General features: G+C 40.6%; 1 protein-coding gene across 3 annotated transcripts in view; it reads left to right on the plus strand.

The window, feature by feature from the left end:
* Positions 1 to 21476, plus strand: part of esama (endothelial cell adhesion molecule a) — a 180264-nt gene extending 158788 nt beyond the window's left edge. For all 3 annotated transcript variants that reach the window (XM_061898050.1, XM_061898049.1, XM_061898048.1), the window contains 5 exons: positions 4762 to 4963; positions 5050 to 5205; positions 10643 to 10765; positions 15592 to 15724; positions 17714 to 21476. In XM_061898050.1, the coding sequence (XP_061754034.1) occupies positions 4762 to 4963; positions 5050 to 5205; positions 10643 to 10765; positions 15592 to 15724; positions 17714 to 18218 (1119 nt within the window). In that variant the 3' untranslated portion in view covers positions 18219 to 21476. The remainder of the gene's footprint in view (positions 1 to 4761; positions 4964 to 5049; positions 5206 to 10642; positions 10766 to 15591; positions 15725 to 17713) is intronic.
* Positions 21477 to 21550: the final 74 nt, after the last annotated feature.

Here is a 21550-nt window from a genome sequence, read left to right on the forward strand (position 1 = left end):
AAAAGAGTTCCTCAGTGTTCTTACAATAACAATGTTGCTACAGCTGCGTTATTATAGAGGTTACGGAAGGTAAATGAAGTATTGTTGACTGTTTCTGAATGCATTTTAAAATTATGTAGAGGTAGAATTTATTGTTCCCATTAGCTGCATTGCTAGCCACCTACAACGAAAAAAGAAAAAAATAATTCTACTTGTCTCTCATAATGATTGCGAACGATAGGCAAATTTCCCCCCAAAAAAGTACAGTTCACCTTTAATGCAGTGGTTTTAACCCCTTAAGGCCCAAGCTGTTTGTTTACATGATTTTTTTTTCTCTTTGCTATTTGGACTTATTGGACCCTAAGTAGAATACAAACTAAAAATCACATTTTTATATGATGTACTTAGTCCATAAGTAACAAACGTGTACTTCATGGGTAGTGACATGCTAATTTTTATTTTTTCCCTTTTTTTTCCTACACTTTTTTTTCCAAATTCCATTGTATGTGATACTCTTCTGACACCACCAGATAGCAGTATTAGTGTTCATATGTCAGCTTAAGACCCCAATTCAGTAGTGTACACAATTTTGGATATAAGAGCTAAAAGGTGCTGTCCACGCATGTGGCCACTAAGGCCTTTAGAGGTTAAATAGAGGTACAGCAGAGAAGTTGTGGAATGTTTGGTTGACTACACTTTATTTTAAATGTTTTTTATATATTCCCCAGGCAGTTTTTCAACAAATTCAAGCATTGTAATGTACAAACCCCGTTTCCATATAAGTTTCGAAATTGTGTTAGATGTAAATATAAACGGAATACATGATTTTCAAATCATTTTAAACCCATATTCAGTTGAATATGCTACAAAGACAATGTATTTGGTGTTCAAACTGATAAATATGTTTTTTTTGCAAATAGTCATTAACTTTAGAATTTGATGCCAGCAACACGTGACAAAGAAGTTGGGAAAGGTTGCAATAAATACTTATAAAGTTGAGGAATGCTCATCAAACACTTATTTGGAACATCCCACAGGTGTGCAGGCTAATTTGGAACAGGTGGGTGCCATGATTGGGTAGAAAAACAGTTTCCCAAAAAGTCCACAGTCTTTCACAAGAAAGGATGAGGCGAGGTACACCCCTTTGTCCACAACTGCTTGAGCAAATAGTCAATTAGTTTAAGAACAACGTTTCTCAAAGTGCAATTGCAAGAAATTTAGGGATTTCAACATCTACGGTCCATAATATCAACAAAAGGTTCAGAGAATCTGGAGAAATCACTCCACGTAAGCGGCATGGCCGGAAACCAACATTGAATGACCGTGACCTTCGATCCCTCAGACGGCACTGTATCAAAAACCGACATCAATCTCTAAAGGATATCACCACATGGGCTCAGGAACCCTTCAGGAACGTGTTGCAGCCATGAAATTTGAAGTTAATTATTATTTGCAAAAAAAAAAAGTTTATCAAATATATTGTCTTTGTAGTGCATTCAATTGAATATGGGTTGACAAGGATTTGTAAATCATTGTATTCAGTTTACATTTACATCTAACACAATTTCCCAACTCATATGGAAACGGGGTTTGTAGTTCAGAAATAGCAGTGGCAAGAAAACCATACGTAATGTACCTTACAAGTTAAAAAAAAAAAATCATGCAACACGCCCACTAATAGTACACAGTTTGCACACACTGTTTAGCGCGTGGTACTCATATTTAAGTAGATCAGGCCCTAAGTGCCAGCTAGCTGTCAGCTATTGCTTGTGTTTAGACACGTGACTTTTTCCTGGAAGTGAGAACCAGTGGTGGTCAACGGAGCTAAGATGACTGAGGGGTACAGCAAGCAGTGCGCAAACTATCTGAGTACAAAACAGGCTTAAATATTGCTGCAAAAAAATATTAACTATGCAATGGAATAGATCCTTCTACTTTAGTAAAAAAGGATTTGGTGATTGATATCAAGGATTATACGTCGGTGGCCTTCCCAGACATATCGATTGATTGTGCTCCAGACGCCAGAATAATACATTGTTGTTTTTTATTTTGTTTGGATATTTATATCGCAGCCAACTCACCACCACCTGGTGGTGAGTTGGCTGCGATGGTGGGGGAGGATGCCGGACAGACCTGGGAGGCCCAAACGCATTGTGAGGGTCTCCTGGGAACGTCTGGCAGAGTCTCCTGTCAGACAAAGTTTCAATTCCCACCTCCGGAAGAACTTTGAACATGTCACGAGGGAGGTGCTGGACATTGAGTCCGAGTGGACCATGTTCCGTACCTCTATTGTCGAGGCGGCAGATTGGAGCTGTGGCCGCAAGGTAGTTGGTGCCTGTCGGGGCGGCAATCCTAAAACCCCTTGGTGGACACCAGCGGTGAGGGATGCCGTCAAGCTGAAGAAGGAGTCCTATCGGGTCCTTTTGGCTCATAGGACTCCGGAAGCAGTGGACAGGTACTGACAGGCCAAGCGGTGTGCAGCTTCAGCGGTCGCGGAGGCAAAAACTCGGACATGGGAGGAGTTCGGGGGAGCCATGGAAAACGACTTCCGGACGGCTTCGAAGCGATTCTGGACCACCGTCCGCCGCCTCAGGAAGGGGAAGCAGTGCACTATCAACACCGTGTATGGTGCGGATGGTGTTCTGCTGACCTCAACTGCGGATGTTGTGGATAGGTGGAAGGAATACTTCGAAGACCTCCTCAATCCCACCAACACGTCTTCCTATGAGGAAGCAGTGCCTGGGGAATCTGTGGTGGACTCTTCTATTTCTGGGGCAGAGGTCGCTGAGGTAGTTAAAAAGCTCCTCGGTGGCAAGGCCCCAGGGGTGGACGAGATCCGCCCGGAGTTCCTTAAGGCTCTGGATGCTGTGGGGCTGTCTTGGTTGACAAGACTTTGCAGCATCGCGTGGACATCGGGGGCAGACCGGGGTGGTGGTTCCTCTCTTTAAGAAGGGGGACCGGAGGGTGTGTTCCAACTATCGTGGGATCACACTCCTCAGCCTTCCCGGTAAGGTTTATTCAGGTGTACTGGAGAGGAGGCTACGTCGGATAGTCGAACCTCGGATTCAGGAGGAACAGTGTGGTTTTCGTCCTGGTCGTGGAACTGTGGACCAGCTCTATACTCTCGGCAGGGTTCTTGAGGGTGCATGGGAGTTTGCCCAACCAGTCTACATGTGCTTTGTGGACTTGGAGAAGGCATTCGACCGTGTCCCTCGGGAAGTCCTGTGGGGAGTGCTCAGAGAGTATGGGGTATCGGACTGTCTTATTGTGGCGGTCCGTTCCCTGTACGATCAGTGCCAGAGCTTGGTCCGCATTGCCGGCAGTAAGTCGAACGCATTTCCAGTGAGGGTTGGACTCCGCCAAGGCTGTCCTTTGTCACCGATTCTGTTCATAACTTTTATGGACAGAATTTCTAGGCGCAGTCAAGGCGTTGAGGGGTTCCGGTTTGGTAACCGCAGGATTAGGTCTCTGCTTTTTGCAGATGATGTGGTCCTGATGGCTTCATCTGACCGGGATCTTCAGCTCTCGCTGGATCGGTTCGCAGCCGAGTGTGAAGCGACCGGAATGAGAATCAGCACCTCCAAGTCCGAGTCCATGGTTCTCGCCCGGAAAAGGGTGGAGTGCCATCTCCGGGTTGGGGAGGAGACCCTGCCCCAAGTCGAGGAGTTCAAGTACGTAGGAGTCTTGTTCACAAGTGAGGGAAGAGTGGATCGGTGCGGCGTCTTCAGTAATGCGGACGTTGTACCGATCCGTTGTGGTGGAGAAGGAGCTGAGCCGGAAGGCAAAGCTCTCAATTTACCGGTCGATCTACGTTCCCATCCTCACCTATGGTCATGAGCTTTGGGTCATGACCGAAAGGATAAGATCACGGGTACAAGCGGCCGAAATGAGTTTCCTCCGCCGTGTGGCGGGGCTCTCCCTTAGAGATAGGGTGAGAAGCTCTGCCATCCGGGAGGGACTCAAAGTAAAGCCACTGCTCCTTCACATCGAGAGGAGCCAGATGAGGTGGTTCGGGCATCTGGTCAGGATGCCACCCGAACGCCTCCCTAGGGAGGTGTTTAGGGCACGTCCAACCGGTAGGAGGCCACGGGGAAGACCCAGGACACGTTGGGAAGACTATGTCTCCCGGCTCGCCTGGGAACGCCTCGGGATCCCCCGGGAAGAGCTAGACGAAGTGGCTGGGGAGAGGGAAGTCTGGGTTTCCCTGCTTAGGCTGTTGCCCCCGCGACCCGACCTCGGATAAGCGGAAAATGATGGATGGATGGATATTGTGTACCATTTACTTTGTTTTGCGCAACCATTTTTTGTATAAGGAAGTTTAAATGTTGTGTTGATATTGTTGAACTCTAGAGCACTTACCATAAACGCATAGAAAAATGTACAATCTATACATGTGATTGGTATCAGTATTGGTATCGGCCGATCTAACTCATGGATGATCGGTATCGAGATCTTTAATTATTATTACATTTAATGGTAAAGTCTTATTTTAGTAAGTGGGGACAGGAAACCAATGCTTCAGGTAGTTTCAATGAATGTTTTAAATCGTATTTATAAAATAAAATAAAATGACATCAAAGTGCAGGACACCTTTTTATTTTTTCCGGTAATTTTATTGCCCATTTATACATTTTATTTTTAGGGGATGTAGATGAGAGATTCAGTGGAATTACGCTTGAAGTGATTCTACCTGAGGAACACAAACAAGTCCAATGCAAGCTTTTTTTCTGTCAGGTCATAAACCCACAAAAAACAGAAATATTTGCATGTTTCTTGTTTCAGATCATCTCTTACACAAAAGGCTCGATGAGCGTGGGGAGTTCCCAGTTTAAGGGCCGGGTTGGGTTCACCTCTAGCATGCCCTCAAGTGACGTGTCGCTGTACATCAACAACACCCAGGAGTCTGATTCAGGTCGCTACCTCTGCCAGGTCATCAGTCCAGAAAACCCTGGCCTCACCGCTGAGCTCAGTCTGGATGTCAAGGGTGAGACGCACTAGGACTGAATGACAAGAGTTTATTGTACGTGACAAAAAGATAATAACACCATGACCACTCTCTCCATCCCTAAGTGCCCCCTGCTGTTCCAAAATGCAGTTTGTCAGGAAAACCAGTGGTGAAAGGGAACGTGACTCTGAGCTGCAGATCCAACAGTGGGAAGCCAATTCCTTTGTATAAGTGGAGGAAAACAAGTCCCACCTCTGAGGTTTTCTTTTCACCGATGCTCGGTGAGCTGAGCCCACACACTTTGATTTATTGATATGTTCAGTCAGTGCAGCCGACTGTCTTTAAGTGTAAGTAGAGTGGTATTTGTTTTTTTTAGGTGACACCTGGTGGCCACAATAATTCATTTATTTAAGCTCATGTAAATTCAGTAAGTTGAATGATGCGGTCACGCTTGTCACTGAACACGCTCTAATACGCTTTTGCCTTTGACACTTTGTAAGTAATATGCAACCATAATTGTTTAATACTTTTTTTATATTGGCAAATATGCTGTTTTAGACTGCAATACTGTACAAATAACACTAGAAGACCCAGGATTTTTTTTTTGCTCTACCTATAAAACCCAGAGGGCAGCCGATCGGCTGGAAGGCCCCCTGTGAACCTTACTTTTGTTATGTAAACGGGGCAATCACTGGGGAACCACAGGAGGGAACATGCTGAGCCACTTCACTCAAAACACCTTGACATAAAATGGGGGAGGGGGAGAATCAGATAGGAGCTGCAAACTGACTGTCTGTCTTTCACCAGTTTCCCAGACACATAGGAAAAGTAAAAGAACAGAACCACATAAAAAAACACTCAAAATCTGTGGTAGCACCTCCAGTTATATACAGAATTGCTCATCAAGTTGATATCTGTACAAGATAATGATTTATTTTATGTAACATTTTTTTCAAACTGAGATACACCAGAAACGTATTTGATTTGTTTTATTTTAGAATTTGTATATTGTTTTTGCCTGTTTTGCTCTTTCCCTCTATTTTCTCTTTTCTTGTCTCTCCCGGTCTCAACTCATAGATAACCAGACTGACTGTTGCTGTTTGCCCATACTGTAATGTGATGTTATGTCAAAGATATGATATGTCTGATTTCAAAATACCAGTTATGGATTTGAGCTGTGCCGGGTTCTGCTCAACTCCTAAGGTCGCCTTTACGCAGAAGACAAAAGACATTCAGGCCTCAATTCTCAGATGTGCTCAGAGAGCGCACCCAATGACCAATGTGGCCATAATGGGTCATGTGACTGCAACCTGATTGCCTCGTTTACATAGCAAGGGGAGGGCCTTCCAGCCGATCGGCTGACCTGTGGGTTTTGTAGGTAGAAAACCCAAATGGCTGCTCTGTGGGTCTTCTAGTGTTAAGGAAGGGGCTGTGTGGGGCAAATGGTAGAGCGATCATGCCAGCAAATATTTTTTTCCAGGTTTTCAGGTTCAATTCTAGCTTCCGCCATCTTACCATTGTGTCCTTGGGCAAGACACTTCACCCACCTTGCTGCTGTTGGGTCGTGGTTCGTACCTGCATAGAAAATTCTGAAGCTTCTGAATGTGTGTGTGAATGGGTGTATGTCATGTATAATGTAAAGTGCTTTGGGTATCATTCCAAGTATAGTAAAGCGTTATATAAATATAAGCCATTTGTGGACATTTTCAAATAAATCGTGATTTTATTTGTAACGATTCCTAAAGAGGCTTTATGAAACTTGCTCACAGTTACATTTTTCTAAGCAAAAAATATAAGAAGAAGACCATTGGCAAGCTTGTGTTACCATTAGTGGTTTAACAGAACACATTTTTACTAAAACGGTCTATATTTTTCTCAATTACTGAGTTTGCGTAGTAAAACATTTTACCGGCCCAAATAAAATGATTGGTGTTTACGGCGTTCACTCACCTTGTTTTGTCAACACATACGCAGAGAGGGCATGCACACATACAAAAGCAGTCCAAGTGAAAAAATGAACAATTTGCAGTAATACTGTTGTTATGTTGCAATATAAATTCGAGGACAGCTAACACTAGCGGTCCAAAACGCTATTATTAGTTAACATCACCTGAAACTAATGCGGGTGCATGTCATTACGTCCTAGAAGCTGGAAGACGGCGAGATATACTTGGTAAAATACTGTACATTGAAAAGTTGGCACTCACCAAACATCTGTGTATATGTTGCGAACAGCCCCTTTCATCCATTCAAAAAATTGAAAACCTCTTTTTTTTTTTATCTGTCCTGTGCAGCCACTCAGGCAAATCATATTATTGATGTAGGTGCCCATATCTGCTGTACAGATCTATTATAGAAAAGAAAAGTGTGTGATACTTCTCTTGTTTGTATTTGACTTTATTAAATGTTTGGGTAGAATTGTATTAAACAAAACCAGTTATCTTATAAGTAATGTAGAAATGTATCACAACTGTTTACTATTTTACTGAGGATTATAGTTATTACTGAACTGGCAGCCATTGTTATTAAAAAGTATTGATTTTGGATCCAGAATCGATTCTGAATTGAATCGTTATCCCCAAGAATCATGTTGAATCGTTGGGTGCCCGAAAGATTCACAGCCCCATGTCGAGCTTGTGTGATATTGTGTGCTTAGCTTTGTATAGCTGCTAGCTCCTCGTAGCCTATAGCCTACCATGTTTACCTTTCGTAAATGACTAAAATACAAGAAAAGACTAATCTTGTGCACTTATTGGAGGACATTAGATTTTAACTGGCTGTCTAGTTTGGCACAAGTATAAGATGTGAACTGATACTGTACATATCAGACCGATAACCTATATCAATATCAAATTGGGACACACCTAGTTGGAAATCAAGCTTTAAGCTCAATTTATATTTAAATTAATACCCAAGTCACCTAGACTATACCTACAACACACGTATAAAATACAATAATAAATAATAATAAATATTAGAATTAAAAAAACGGTAATTTAAAAATAAGAACAGTTCCTTAATGTTATCCCTGTCTTGCACACTTGAAGAAGTAGCAAGGGAAGTGTGACAATCTGTCACTTCATTTCTGTTAGTTTTTCGTATTTTGGTATTTACTTCCTGTTCAGTGCTCTTATGTTGTTGTATTTCCTGTTTTATTCACGGAGCACTGTTGTTTTTCTCTTTTCATTGATTGGCAGCAGTTCACACCTGCTGTCAATCACACTAGTGTCTATTTATGTTGCACTCGTGCACTCCTCAGGGCTCGATGATAAAAATCTATGTTGGAGAATTTACTATGCAAGACTGCTTCATGTTTATTTCTGTTTCTTATGAGTATTAAATTATTTTCTTACCTTCACTCAACTCTCCTGGATTCTTGCATACTCGGGGACACACAACAGCAGACATGCGAGCTCACAACAGTATCATCGAGCCAGAAAGTGTCCTCGCGAGCATCCCTGTCGGCAATCCTCAGCCGACGTTCTGGACCGCACAATTCCTGGAGGACTTGAAGGACAGGTTTGTGCGGTCCCAGCCAACAGACGCGGACCCTCTTCCCGCGGCAACGCTACGGGCTACGGCTCTCCGACCGGCGCGTCCTCCGCCGCCATCCTTCCTCTCGGCAACGCTGCCGGCTACGGCTCACCGACCGGCGCGCCCGCCTCCTCCTTCACGTCTCGCGGCTCCCGCAGCTCCGTCGCCGACTACGGCTCTCCAACCGCCGCCGCCATCCTTCCCGTCGTCTACTGTGCTGCTTCTCCTTGCTCCTACGCAGCTTCCAGCGGTTGCTCCCAGGCTACTTTTCCTGCCGGCTCCCGCTCTCTTTTTTGGTTCGCCGAGGGCTCCAGTGGAGACCACTGTGAGGTCTCTTTTGTCCTCCTGCTGGGACTCGGCGCGGGACGTGTCTTCGTCCCTCCTCCTGGCCCCCTCCCGCCCGTCCCCAGTTTTCGTACCGAGGGACTCTGACGACGAGGCACGTCTTCCCGCTAGTGTGGACGGCGTCTGGCAGCCGCCTAGTGGAGGGGGGCCTACAATACATAGCGGTGCAGCCAGGCACACACCGCTGTCATCCTCGCCAGCGTCTCCTTCCACGGAGACATCTACGTCCCTGGCGGGCTTTCGCACAGCTCCAACGCCGGCTCCACGCCAAGTTCCAACGCCGGCTTCACGCCGAGCTCCAACGCCGGCACTACGCACAGCTGCAACGCTGACATCAGCAGCACCACGCCGGCCTCCAACGCCGGCACTACGCACGGCTCCAACGCCGCCAAGAGCAGCACCACGTCACCGCCGGCATCCGCTACTCCTCGGCCGGCATTTGCTGCTCCTCGCCCGGCGTCTTCATCTGGCGCTTTCACGACGCCGATAACAGCTGCCACTACTCGCGGCGGTCCAGCCGAGCACACGCCGCTGTCAGCTTCCACTCCACCGATGACGTCTGCCGCTTTCACGCTGCTGTCATCCACGCCATCGTTCTCTCCCACGGGGACGTCCTCGTCGCTGATGGGACTTTGCACGACACCGCCATCATCGTTGTTGTCTTTGTCGCCGCCTGCTCCAACGCCGGCATATGCTGCTCCTCGGCCCGCATTTGCTTCTTCTCGCCCGGGCGAGGAGAAGCAAATGCGGGCCGCTTTCACGCCGCCGATGAAGCCTGCGGTTTTCACGCCGCCGATGACGCCTGCTGCTTCCCGGCCTGCTTCGGCGCGCCCGTCTCTACGTCGGCCGCGGATGTGGCCGTGCCCTGGGCGTTCTCCTCGCGGGACGCACTCTCCTCTTTTTCGGCCAGTGATGTGGCCGTTCCCTGGCCACCCGCCTCGCCAGTTCCAGCGGCGCTCTACGCGCCGCCGCCACCTGACTTTCCCTCGCTGGCTGCGGGGACACGAGGTTTGGCGACCTTCCCCCAAATCCTCCCTTACATTTTGGATTTGTTTCCATTTTTTCTTTTCCAGTGACCATCTGGTATCTGTTCCTTGAAGGGGAGGTCCTGTGACAATCTGTCACTTCATTTCTGTTAGTTTTTCGTATTTTGGTATTTACTTCCTGTTCAGTGCTCTTATTTTGTTGTATTTCCTGTTTTATTCACGGAGCACTGTTGTTTTTCTCTTTTCATTGATTGGCAGCGGTTCACACCTGCTGTCAATCACACTAGTGTCTATTTATGTTGCACTCGAGCACTCCTCAGGGCTCGATGATAAAATCTATGTTGGAGAATTTACTATGCAAGACTGCTTCATGTTTATTTCTGTTTCTTATGAGTATTAAATTATTTTCTTACCTTCACTCAACTCTCCTGGATTCTTGCATACTCTGGGACACACAACAGCAGACATGCGAGCTCACAACAGGAAGGGAGCGATAAGCATATTGGGAGGATTATGTTAGTTTTCACTGTCCAATTATTAGGAGCAGATCATTTCACATCTTTAAAGATAGCATCTTGATGGTTGCCTCTTAGACCGGGCATGTTCATTTCTTCACTCCAAGAGCATGTTATGACGTCTAACATCACTTCACTTTTATTTAGTGTACTCCCACCAGAAAGCTCTGCCTCACATATAAGAGACATAAGGACATGAGGAAGGGAAAAAAGTTTTCCTTCCTTCCTATGTATTCTTCCGCCATGCTAATGTAACTAGTTACTAGTAAACACAAAATATCGGAACACGAGGACCCCCTGTGTGCATTACATGATGTGAATTGTTTATGTCATTGTAGACGAGAAGACGGGCGCTCTGAAGCTGAGCAACCTGAGCAGCAACATGTCGGGGAAGTATGTGTGCACTGCCAACAATGCAGCCGGTTCAGAGAGCTGCTTCATCAACCTGGAGATCGCCTCATGTATGTACAACACACTTACATAACTTGTATCTGCTCTTACATCTGTGTGTAAATTATTTGCAGACAACAGCAGCCTTTTTTTTTTTTTAATATTACTATCTTGTTTTTGGTTTTAAACAAACACATAAGATGCCGCTGAGTATCTATGGGTGAGGAAAATAAGCATTTGATCCTTTATTTGATTTTGTATATTTTCAAAGATATGGATATAGCTTTTATGACAGGTTTATTATAACAGAGCAAGACAGAGTTTATGAAGAAAATCTCCAAAAACATTAAATGAGGGTTTAACTTTTTTTGATCCCTCTACCAACCATCAAGTTGTGTGTGCCATGAGTCGTTGCCCGAGTCATCCATCCATCCCATCCATTTCCTACCGCTTGTCCCTTTTGGGGTCACGAGGGGTACTGGAGCCTATCTCAGCTACAATCGGGCGGGAAGCGTGGTACATCCTGGATAAGTCGCCACCTCATCGCAGGGCCAACACAGATAGACGGACAACATTCACACTCACATTCACACACTAGGGCCAATTTAGTGTTGCCAATCAACCTATCCCCAGGTGCATGTCTTTGGAGGTGGTAAAAAGCCGGAGTACCCGGAGAGAACCCACACAGTCACGGGGAGGACATTCAAACTCCACACAGAAAGATCCCGAGCCCGGGATTGAACCCAGGACTACTCAGGACCTTCGTATTGTGAGACACATGCACTAACCCCTCTTCCACCGTGCTGCCCTGCCTGATTCATATTATATTGAATTTGGTATATCCTTAGTTGTTGTTTATTTCTGTTTTAGCACCTTTGTTTATTTTCTTAGTTGCCATGGGTGCTGATTTTCGTCTCCTGCCTCTGATTAGTGGTCAAGATGCTCACCCGCCCTCGGTCACTAATCGGAGAGCTATTCCTTCCTGCCTCGTGCCACACACTGCCTGGCAGTCTCGCTCGGTTTCTCCTACTTGTCACTAGCCTTCGATTGTTCCTGGGCTTTGCCGAAGTCGCTTTTTTTTTGTTCCTATCGCTTATTGATAATAAATAAGCATCTTACCTGCACGCTGCTTTCCTGTCGTCTTTTTTGCGTCTCGGGCACACGACCGCCCCAAACGTGCAGCCAAGATGAGACAGTGTGACCCCTACAGAACGCTTATGTGTCCATTAGGGTTGGACGATACTGGGATTTTACTATCCCTCTGATACCAAGTAAATACATGGATAGAATCACTGATTTGAACTGTCATAATCATTAAATAATCATGTAAATTGGCCCCTAGTTAGTTGATTATGACTGTGATTGCACAGAAAAATATTGTATTTAAATAACACTGTTTTTATAACTAAATGCAACTACAAGAAACAATGCATTTATATAGAAAATAATTTGAGTGATATCCTAATTACGTTCAATTACACATAATCATTTAAGAAAAAAGTTTATTTTGTAAAAATATAAACATTAATATCTCTAAAAACAAACAAATAACTGAGTAATACAAACGAGATATTGATCTGATATCAATACACCCTTAGGTATCGATACTATCTATACTATAGATTGGTAAGCCCATTTCCTAGTGTACATGAAGTACACAAATTAGTCTTGTCCCTATAGGAAAGTACTTGCAAGTCCTGATCCACTGAAGGTTTGCGTGTATTAAAACACTCGAAAACTTAATAGCACACGCAAAGCTTGTGCGCAGAGGATTGCATCTCCTGAATGAGCAAAAAAGAAAGGGAAATCCATTTTGCGTGTCTGTCTTCATGAATTTGCAGAATTTATGCTGTTCATCAGAACGCCCACAATAGTGAGAGGAGAAAATGTTGATTTAATTATTTAGCACATGCACTGTGATTCACCAAGCCTAAAATAGTACTGACGGAGCTGTTTTGTGCCTCTTCATTTAATACATCTAAAAAGGACGTGCAAACAGGCAGTTCCGCAGAAATAGCTGTGAGAAAGTAGGCAATTGCACTGCAGCGCTGTCATATGTATGCTTGTCAACATATATGGACTGTCAAAAATAAAAGTATTAGACTTATCTTCTAGTCAGCAATATCATTTTATAGATGCTGGATGACTTAAGGGACTGATTAAAACAAATTCAATTAATGTGTTTTGGTGTCTGCTGGTGTTTTTTTTAATGGCGTTTACTTGTAATTGACGTTTTTCATACATATGAAAAAAAGTATTGCAATATGTATTTTTTTGCATTTGGAACATTCCAGCACACGCTTGCAGTTATTGCTAGCATTTCCGTTGAGCGCACTTTCAGTGCACTAAAAAAGTGTGTTCCATTGCATATGCAGTGCAGGACTGCTTCTGAAATCCCCCAAAACAGTGGTACAGCGACATCTGCTGTTTGTTTTAAAACATAGCTAAATGCCACATGATAACATGAATAAGCAGTAAATGAGTGTGTCCATTGTGAATATACACGCAAAAAACCTCATTTAAATAAAGCGGTCTGCACCAGTTATCAATTGCACACACAGTCTTAGTAAAACACGCGCAACGCGCTTACTAATAGTACACACAATTTTATAGTTTACACATGCTGCTTAGGTTGTGTTATTTGGATATTAATAGATCTTGCCCTTAATCTCAACTCTTTAAGTCAATAAAAGACACTTGTTAGGAAAACAGTCTTAGATTCAAACCTTTTCACCACCATAGGCAAGACCAAAAAGATGTCCAATGGCCCTTTTGGACATACAGTAATTGTAGACCTACACAAGACTAGAATGGATATCAAGACCATCAACAAGAAGCTTGTCGAAAAAGAGTGTAACATTGAAGTCTTTGTTGGGACCCTGATACAAAAAAGGAGTCCATGAATATAGTGAATGATGTAGTATGACAAAAACAACAAAATCAAACAAAATATGACTAAAAAAAGTAACTGAACAAACTAAAGTAGCTGTGGTCGAACAGCATGGCAAGAGGGTTGACCGATGACAAGAATGATGGGAAACAAGCCCACAAGTGACTATAATGACTAACCATGATTGGAAGGATAATACTGCTAAGTAGGGCTGTGAATCTTTGGGTGTCCAAGGATTCGATTCAATATCGATTCTTGGAGTCACGATTCGATTAAAAATCGATTATTATTTTTTTCAATTCAACACGATTCTCGAATAAAAAACTATTTTTTCCCCGATTTAAAAGGATTCTCTTTTCATTCAATACATAGGATTTCAGCAGGATCTACCCAAGTCTGCTGACATGCAAGCTGAGTAGTAGATTTTTGTAAAAAGCTTTTATAATTGTAAAGGACAATGTTTTATCAACTGATTGCAATAATGGAAATTTGTTTTAACTATTAAATGAACCAAAAATATGACTTATTTTATCTTTGTGAAAATATTGGACACAGTGTGTTGTCAAGCTTATGAGATGCGATGCAAGTGTAAGCCACTGTGACACTAATGTTTATTTTTTTAAATTTTTATAAATGTCTAATGATAATGTCAATGAGGGATTTTTAATCATTGCTATGCTGAAATTATAACTAATATTGATACTGTTGTTGATAATATTCATTTTGCTCAATTGCTCTGTTTATTGCAGCTCTGAGTGTTGCTGGGTCAGGTTTGGTTTTGGAATTGGATTGCATTGTTATGGTATTGCTGTGAATTTTTTTCTTGGATTGATTAAAAAAATAAAAATAAAAAATAAATTGATTTTTTAAAAATGGGAATCGATTCTGAATGACACAATGTGAGATTCACGATTCATATTTGAATCGATTTTTTTTCAACACCCCTACTGCTAAGTATTGCTAGTGCTGAAACACCAAGAGTTGTCGTCAAAGAGTGACGGCAGTAAACACGGCTCAGGAATAAGAGAGAACAATGCGGTGTCTTTTCTGCGATCACAACATGGTTTAAAAGGATGACTAATTGCAGTTCTGACGCAGGTGAGGCTTGCAACTCCCCCCAGAGCTGGTAGGGAAAAACTGAAGAAGGAAGAACAATTTACAGTCGAACATCGATTTACGTACTTAATTGTTACTTGAATGGGGTTCGTAAACAGAAAAGTTTGTATATTTAATCACATTTCTCCATTAGAAACAATATAAACATGAGTATTGGGTTGCACTTGCAACCTCCACAAAAGTCCATATTTTAAGAAAAGTTTGTACACCTTGAAAAAAATATAAAGCGCTATACAGTATTGTATATCAAATAAACAACTTTCTCTTTATAAAAAAGTCAAAAAACAACTAGCTGAACTGTCCTCCTCGTATTCAGCCGCCCTGCTCACACACACACACACACACACACTGTCACTAGCTCTGTGATGCACTCTCAGTTTGAAATCACAAATCCCCTTAACTTTAACAGCCAGGACGCTAAAATGATTAAGAACAAAAAATAATATTTCCTCCACCTTCTTGGTTAATCTTCATGGCATTCAACGGAATGGAGGACAAGGGGCAGGGTTGACAATGCTGTGGATACTTCCTGAATATTTCAAACTATGCGTCGCTTGTCCATTGCTTTCTTTGGCCTCATTTTGAACTAGCAAAACTAGAACATTTCTGCAAAAAGGCTAACACCTAAAAAGCACACAAAGTAGCACTAGCAGAGTAGCTAATGACAGCACTGACTGAATGAGCACCGAAGATCTATCAACCCGCCTACAATGCATGTGCTGTCTGGCACAATGGTTAGAAAAATGATCGAAATAGAATATAAAAAATACAAATAATTATTTCCCTCACTGTAGCTCTTCATTATAATAATACAAAAATGTAGTATTTTTCCTTAAAGCTATTTTCTGAGGAAATATATTGATGTTTATGTTATTTCGTATGTCTCTACAGCCAATAATGTCGGGATGATTGTGGGCGCCACTGTGGGTTCAGTGGTTGGCTTCATCTGCCTTTTCCTCCTTTGCTTGTTTTTCCTGCTGAAGAGGCGGCGAGACAGTGAAGATGACATGGCAAATGAAATCAAGTAAGTCAGAGCATCCTCTGTTTTCCTTTTGTCATTGAATGTTCCAACTGTAGAGGCTGCATCATTCCTTTCTGATTCAGATGGACATTGTCAGTTTAAAAAAAAATACAATTAAATTAATTGGAATATAATGGCAGTCATTTCCATTAGGCTGGATGACAAACATCATTGCTTGTCTCCAGAAGGGGATCTCTGCCAAACACACAAAAATAAAACATACAAAACATGTTTATTTATGAACATTCTTATTGCAACTGAACCACTATACTACTGTATAAAGAATATACAGAGGAACCACGATTTACTAACTGGTTTTTGGACAGTGTTTGTCTACAGAAACATTTGTATATTGAAGAACAATGTGATAAGAAACAATATGAACATAATGAGATCTAGCCTCCACATTTTTTAGTAAAGGTTTGTACACCATTTTAAGCGCAGTGCAGTACTGTATATCAAATAAACATAGAGAGTGATGGATCAACTATTAAATAACAAAGCCAAAACACAAACAGAAAGATTGTACTCATGTGAAAGATTCCTTCAAAATGGATGTGTGCTCATGGAGAGACGATTCCATATTCTTGTTGGACACATGCAGGTGTTGCATTAATTGCAGGCGGGTGCGTGTCTTTCCAGAACACAGGCTCCAATTTTAGAGCAAGTTGCCGTCTGTCCGCAATGCGAAACAGCTTCTAAGATACTAATCCTCACCACCATGGTGGAAAATAAACTAAATTTCTTCCACGTAGTCTTATCATTGGAGGACTCCGGGAAAAGGAATGGCTAAGCATGCTATACAGGACGACTCAATGTCAAGTGGCTGTGACTGATCCAGATGTCGATACTCTCGATACCTAGTATAGTATCGGTATATAAAAGACACTAAAGTGATTATATATATATATATATATATATACAGCACAGGCCAAAAGGTTGGACACACCTTCTCATTTCGATGCGTTTTCTTTATTTTCATGACTATTAGATTGTCACTGAATCAAAACTATGACACCTGTGAAGTAAAAACCATTTCGTGTGACTACCTCTTGAATCTCATCGAGAGATTGCCAAGTGTGTGCAGAACAGTAATCGGAGCAAAGAGTGGCTATTTTGAAGAAACTACAATATAAAACATGTTGTCAGTTATTTCACCTGTTTTTATTAAGTGCATAACTCCACATGTGTTAATTTATATTTTTGATGCCTTCAGTGACAATTTACAATGTAAATAGTCATGAAAATAAAAGAAAACCCATTGAACGAGAATATATATATATATATATATATATATATATATACATACATACATATATATATGTATCTACATATATATTTATATGTAGATACATATATATATATATATATATATATATATATTTTTTTTTTTTTTTTTTACTTTTGACCTGTACTGTATATATATATATATAAAATTAGTTATATTTATTGTTTTGATCAAAATAATTTATAGTGATTTTTACTATTTGTTTAGTTTTTGTGCACTCGCCACGTTATTTCTGTGTAAAAAATGGTATGTGGCATTCACAGCCACAAATCTAATACAGCATCTGATTTACAACAATACTAGCACATTCTACATTTAATAAGATAAGCTGTATACAAATATGATAGTGCTTACTTTAGTTAATTGCGTTAAAAAAAAGTCACTTCTATAATCAATAGTCAAAGAATCGGAGGCTAAAAATATAGATCAGGACATCCCTATAGTTAAATATGCTGCTGACGTATGCGTGCAGCAATTAAGCGTGGAGATGGCCTAAAAAGTGTCCTTTTAAAAATTGATATTAAAAAAAAATTGTTTGTTTTGTTTTTCTTTTTGTTTGTTTTACTCATTCTTTAAAAATTATTAATTGATTTAGAATCGTAATAAATAAACGATTCAGATGCAAATCGTTAATGTGTTACCCTAAATTATTCCTATACATACTGTATGAACAATACTGATGTGATGTAAACACATGCCTACAGAGAGGACGCTCAAGCTCCCAAACGGGTGTCCTGGGCGAAAAGCGGCATGGGTTCCGACATCATCTCCAAGAACGGCACTTTGTCCTCCATCGCCTCCAGCCCACAACACAGAGAGCCCTCCAACCACCACCACCTACAGCACTACCCCCAGCGGCCTCCCTCCGACACAGGCTCCATCATCACAGCCGTCGGCGGCACGGCCGGCTACCGGCAGTCACGCCATCAAGGGGTCTCCACGCCGACCCACTACGGTTACAACGACAACACCACCCTACCGCGAGGGCAGCCTGACCCTTCGGATGCCAATGGGAGCGCACAACCCAGACCAGAGCGCTTCACCCAGCTGCCGCAGGCCCAGGCTCTCCCACAGACCTATAACCAGTCGCACGCCACTCCAACACCTCCACCACTGCCCCCCACCACGGTCACGGCCTCCAACATCACCCGCATGGGTGGAGTGCCCATTATGGTGCCTGCACAGAACCAGGCTGGCTCTCTTGTCTAACAGCAGCCATTTCTTTGCAAAGAAAATCTGCATACCGTGGAATATTGTCTCTTTCCTTAAAGAGGACATCTGCAGATTTTTTAATGGAGCTTCTCTTATCATTCTAATTTACCACTGAATTAATTAGTTTAAAAAAAGGCAATATCCAAGCATTTAGGACACTCACTCCTTACTTCAAGTACATGTACCTAAATATTTTTATATTCCTAATATACTGTATACATTGCTAAATATATGTAAATGTGATTTTTCATACAATCTTTTCTACTTTGCAATTTTATTGTACTCAATTGCACTTGCTTTTATTTGTTACATTTTTTTTGCCTTTATGGATTTCATGAAATGCTCTTAGACAATTATGTAAACACAGTTCATTTAGCTTGAGCACGATTTTGGACTGATTGGTTGTGTGCTTTTAATTTTCAAGTTCTTCTTTCAAGAGCACTGTAGTGACGTGCATCTGATAGATCAGAGACTACAAAATATTAAGCCAGGAAATGCTACTTCAACCCATAAGAAGCCACTTTAAACATAAAAAAAAAAAAAAAGTCAGTCCCTCCAGGAAACAGCAATGCATTACAATATATTAACTCTTTATTGCGCAAATGGCACAGTTGTAATAACACTTACTTCCAGTTCCTGTCGACAGTGCTAAGCCTTCTGGGTAATGTAGTATATAAACATTTACTTCTTAGTTTACATGTATTCATATATTTATTTAACCTTTATTTATCCAGGGCAAGGCAATTGAGAAAAGCTTCTCATTGGGTGAGATGATAATCTCTCATCGTCTTTCATTTACAAACAAAAATTAACAATATGCAGTAGACGGCTCTTAACAGTTCACAGATGCTCTTAACATGAATTAATGTTTAAGATGGACAAATGCTTTTCAAGCGTAAAATATACACAGAGAATGTCTGAAACTTGTGGACGACAGACAAACAGTGTCAGGAAGCCTTTGGTTTCTGTAATTGTCATTAATTATTACTGTTTTTAAATAAATTAATCAAAACAGTACAATGAGCTTTGTGTATGTGTTTTTACTGCCGTCTAGTGTACATTTTTAAGTCTGTGTGGTATAAAACAAATAAAACATCAACACAGTATTTATTTTCCAATTTGAGTTGATATCTTATGCTTTTTCAGGTTACAATTACAAATTCATAAAATCACAATTTGATTTAATGTTTTTAGTATAAAAATGTTTTTATTAAAAAACAAAACTTTCTGAAAAAGCTGCTGCAAATTCAAACATTCTAGAATGCAAAAAAATAAAAAATAAGCCAGTGAATACCTGGAGGGACTGCAATGTGCTATAATTAGTTTTATACAGCTTTGTGCTTAAATGTGTAGGACACATCTGAAGTGGTTACCATGTGACTATACTCATGTCCACTGGATTATTATGGAGTAATAAAGCCACACAGAGAATAAATTAAATAATACAAAAATACTATGAGGATTAAGTCGGAATATTACAAACATAAAGTTCGAATATGGAAAATATTTGCTATGTAGTAATTAGGAATTACTGAAAGTATTGTACAAGCAAAAGGGAGGAATTTTATGACAAATTTGAAATATTTAGAGGAAAAAGTGATAATTTTAGAAAATAAAAAATGTAATATGGATGGAAGAAAAAAAATCCAAAATATATGACAATGAAAGAAATGAAAGAAAAAGCTGTTATTTTATGAGAATGATCATGTGTTTTTAAGATAAAAAAAAAAGTCATGTCTTAAAAATCATACATAAAAATTCATAATATGACATGAATGATTTTGAAAATTCTAGGGTAAAAGTGTATAAAGAATAAGTTTGCAAAATTGTGAGAGGAAACATAAATACTTAAATACTCTTATAAAATAATTAAAAAAATACTCTTCCTTAAATAAAAATACTTGAAAAAACGTACATTCTCATGTTTAAAGTTTGCATTGTACAAAGAAACTGCCAAAATACAATACTATGAAAGTCAGAATTTTTACACAAATAAAATTGTTTAAGAAAGATGTCAAACTTCTAAAAATATTACGGAAGAAAAAGCTAAAAATAAAGTTGTATGGTCAAACTTTTAAAATATCTTAATTCTGCCATTTTAAGACTTGAGTGTAAAAAAACATAACTGCTTCCGATGGGTTAAATCATGTTTTTATTGAAATTTTCAAGCAGCGTTAGAAATGTCAATATTCTATTTATTTTATTCTAATTATTCTAGTAAAACATAACATCAGGCGTGTGTGTGTGTGTGGGTGCAACTTCCAATTCTCAGATTTCATGTCATTATCTGCCTTGAAGACTGGATGCTGAACCAAAGAGAAACAATATGCATCGTTTTCATATCTCACCATGCTTTTGTTTGATTTCTAGCCATGATTGCTATCCACAGTTATTACTTTTCTTCATGTGTTGTTGATAGCAAGCAGCTTGGCCATGGTTGTACTGTACTTCAAAGTGCGCCTCTTCAAAGCTCTTTTTATTGGCTCTCGGCATGTTGTGAAACATAACATTAATTAATGAAATATATTTTTTAAATATTACGATAATATGCTTTGTTGCCTATAACTCAAAGCTAGGATGTTTTGCTATCTTTTTTTTACCTACACTGAATTAGTTATAGTATATTTTGAAAAACTATTTGGATTTATCTTTGAAATATGTACAGTATTATGTAAATTGATAGTCATCAGGCCTGCTGTATTGTCATTACACTGGAGATATTATTCTCTTTTACTGTAATGTGGTTTGAAGGTCAAGAAAGAAATTGAGATTGTTGCTTTTGTCAGAACAGTGCGGTGAAACTTTCTAGCCAGCTGGTGAAAACAAAATAGTGTGTTTTGAAAGTTTCACTTACACACAAAAGTGAGTTTCATCATCTTTATGTCATAAAAAAGAACTGACTCACGCAATATTCACCAAGCTCAGTATTTAAAATTGTAAACTGTGGATTATAAACAATAGGATTTTATTGATGATAGATGCAAAGTATTTATTTTTATAGATATAAAATATTATACCACTCGTGCACCATACAAAATGAGTAATGTTTTATGAACTGAAGTGCTATATCAGTTATGATGGACTGTACTTCCGTACTGTATTGTACTACTGTACTGTACAATTGTACTTGTAATGATTGGTCTTTTTTACTGATGGTCTCAGTTTGAGACACCATCGTGCACATGTACCGTCCATAATTACAATATGTTCTTAAAAATGCTTTGTATGGTATTTTACATTAAAAAGTCAAGAAGATGTGTGTGTGTGTGTGTGTGTGTGTGTGTGTGTGTGTGCGTTTGTCAAAGTGACATATGGGGACATTTTTATGA

The sequence above is a fragment of the Nerophis ophidion genome, linkage group LG04 (assembly GCF_033978795.1).
Source record: "Nerophis ophidion isolate RoL-2023_Sa linkage group LG04, RoL_Noph_v1.0, whole genome shotgun sequence".
Taxonomy (NCBI): Eukaryota; Metazoa; Chordata; class Actinopteri; order Syngnathiformes; family Syngnathidae; genus Nerophis; species Nerophis ophidion.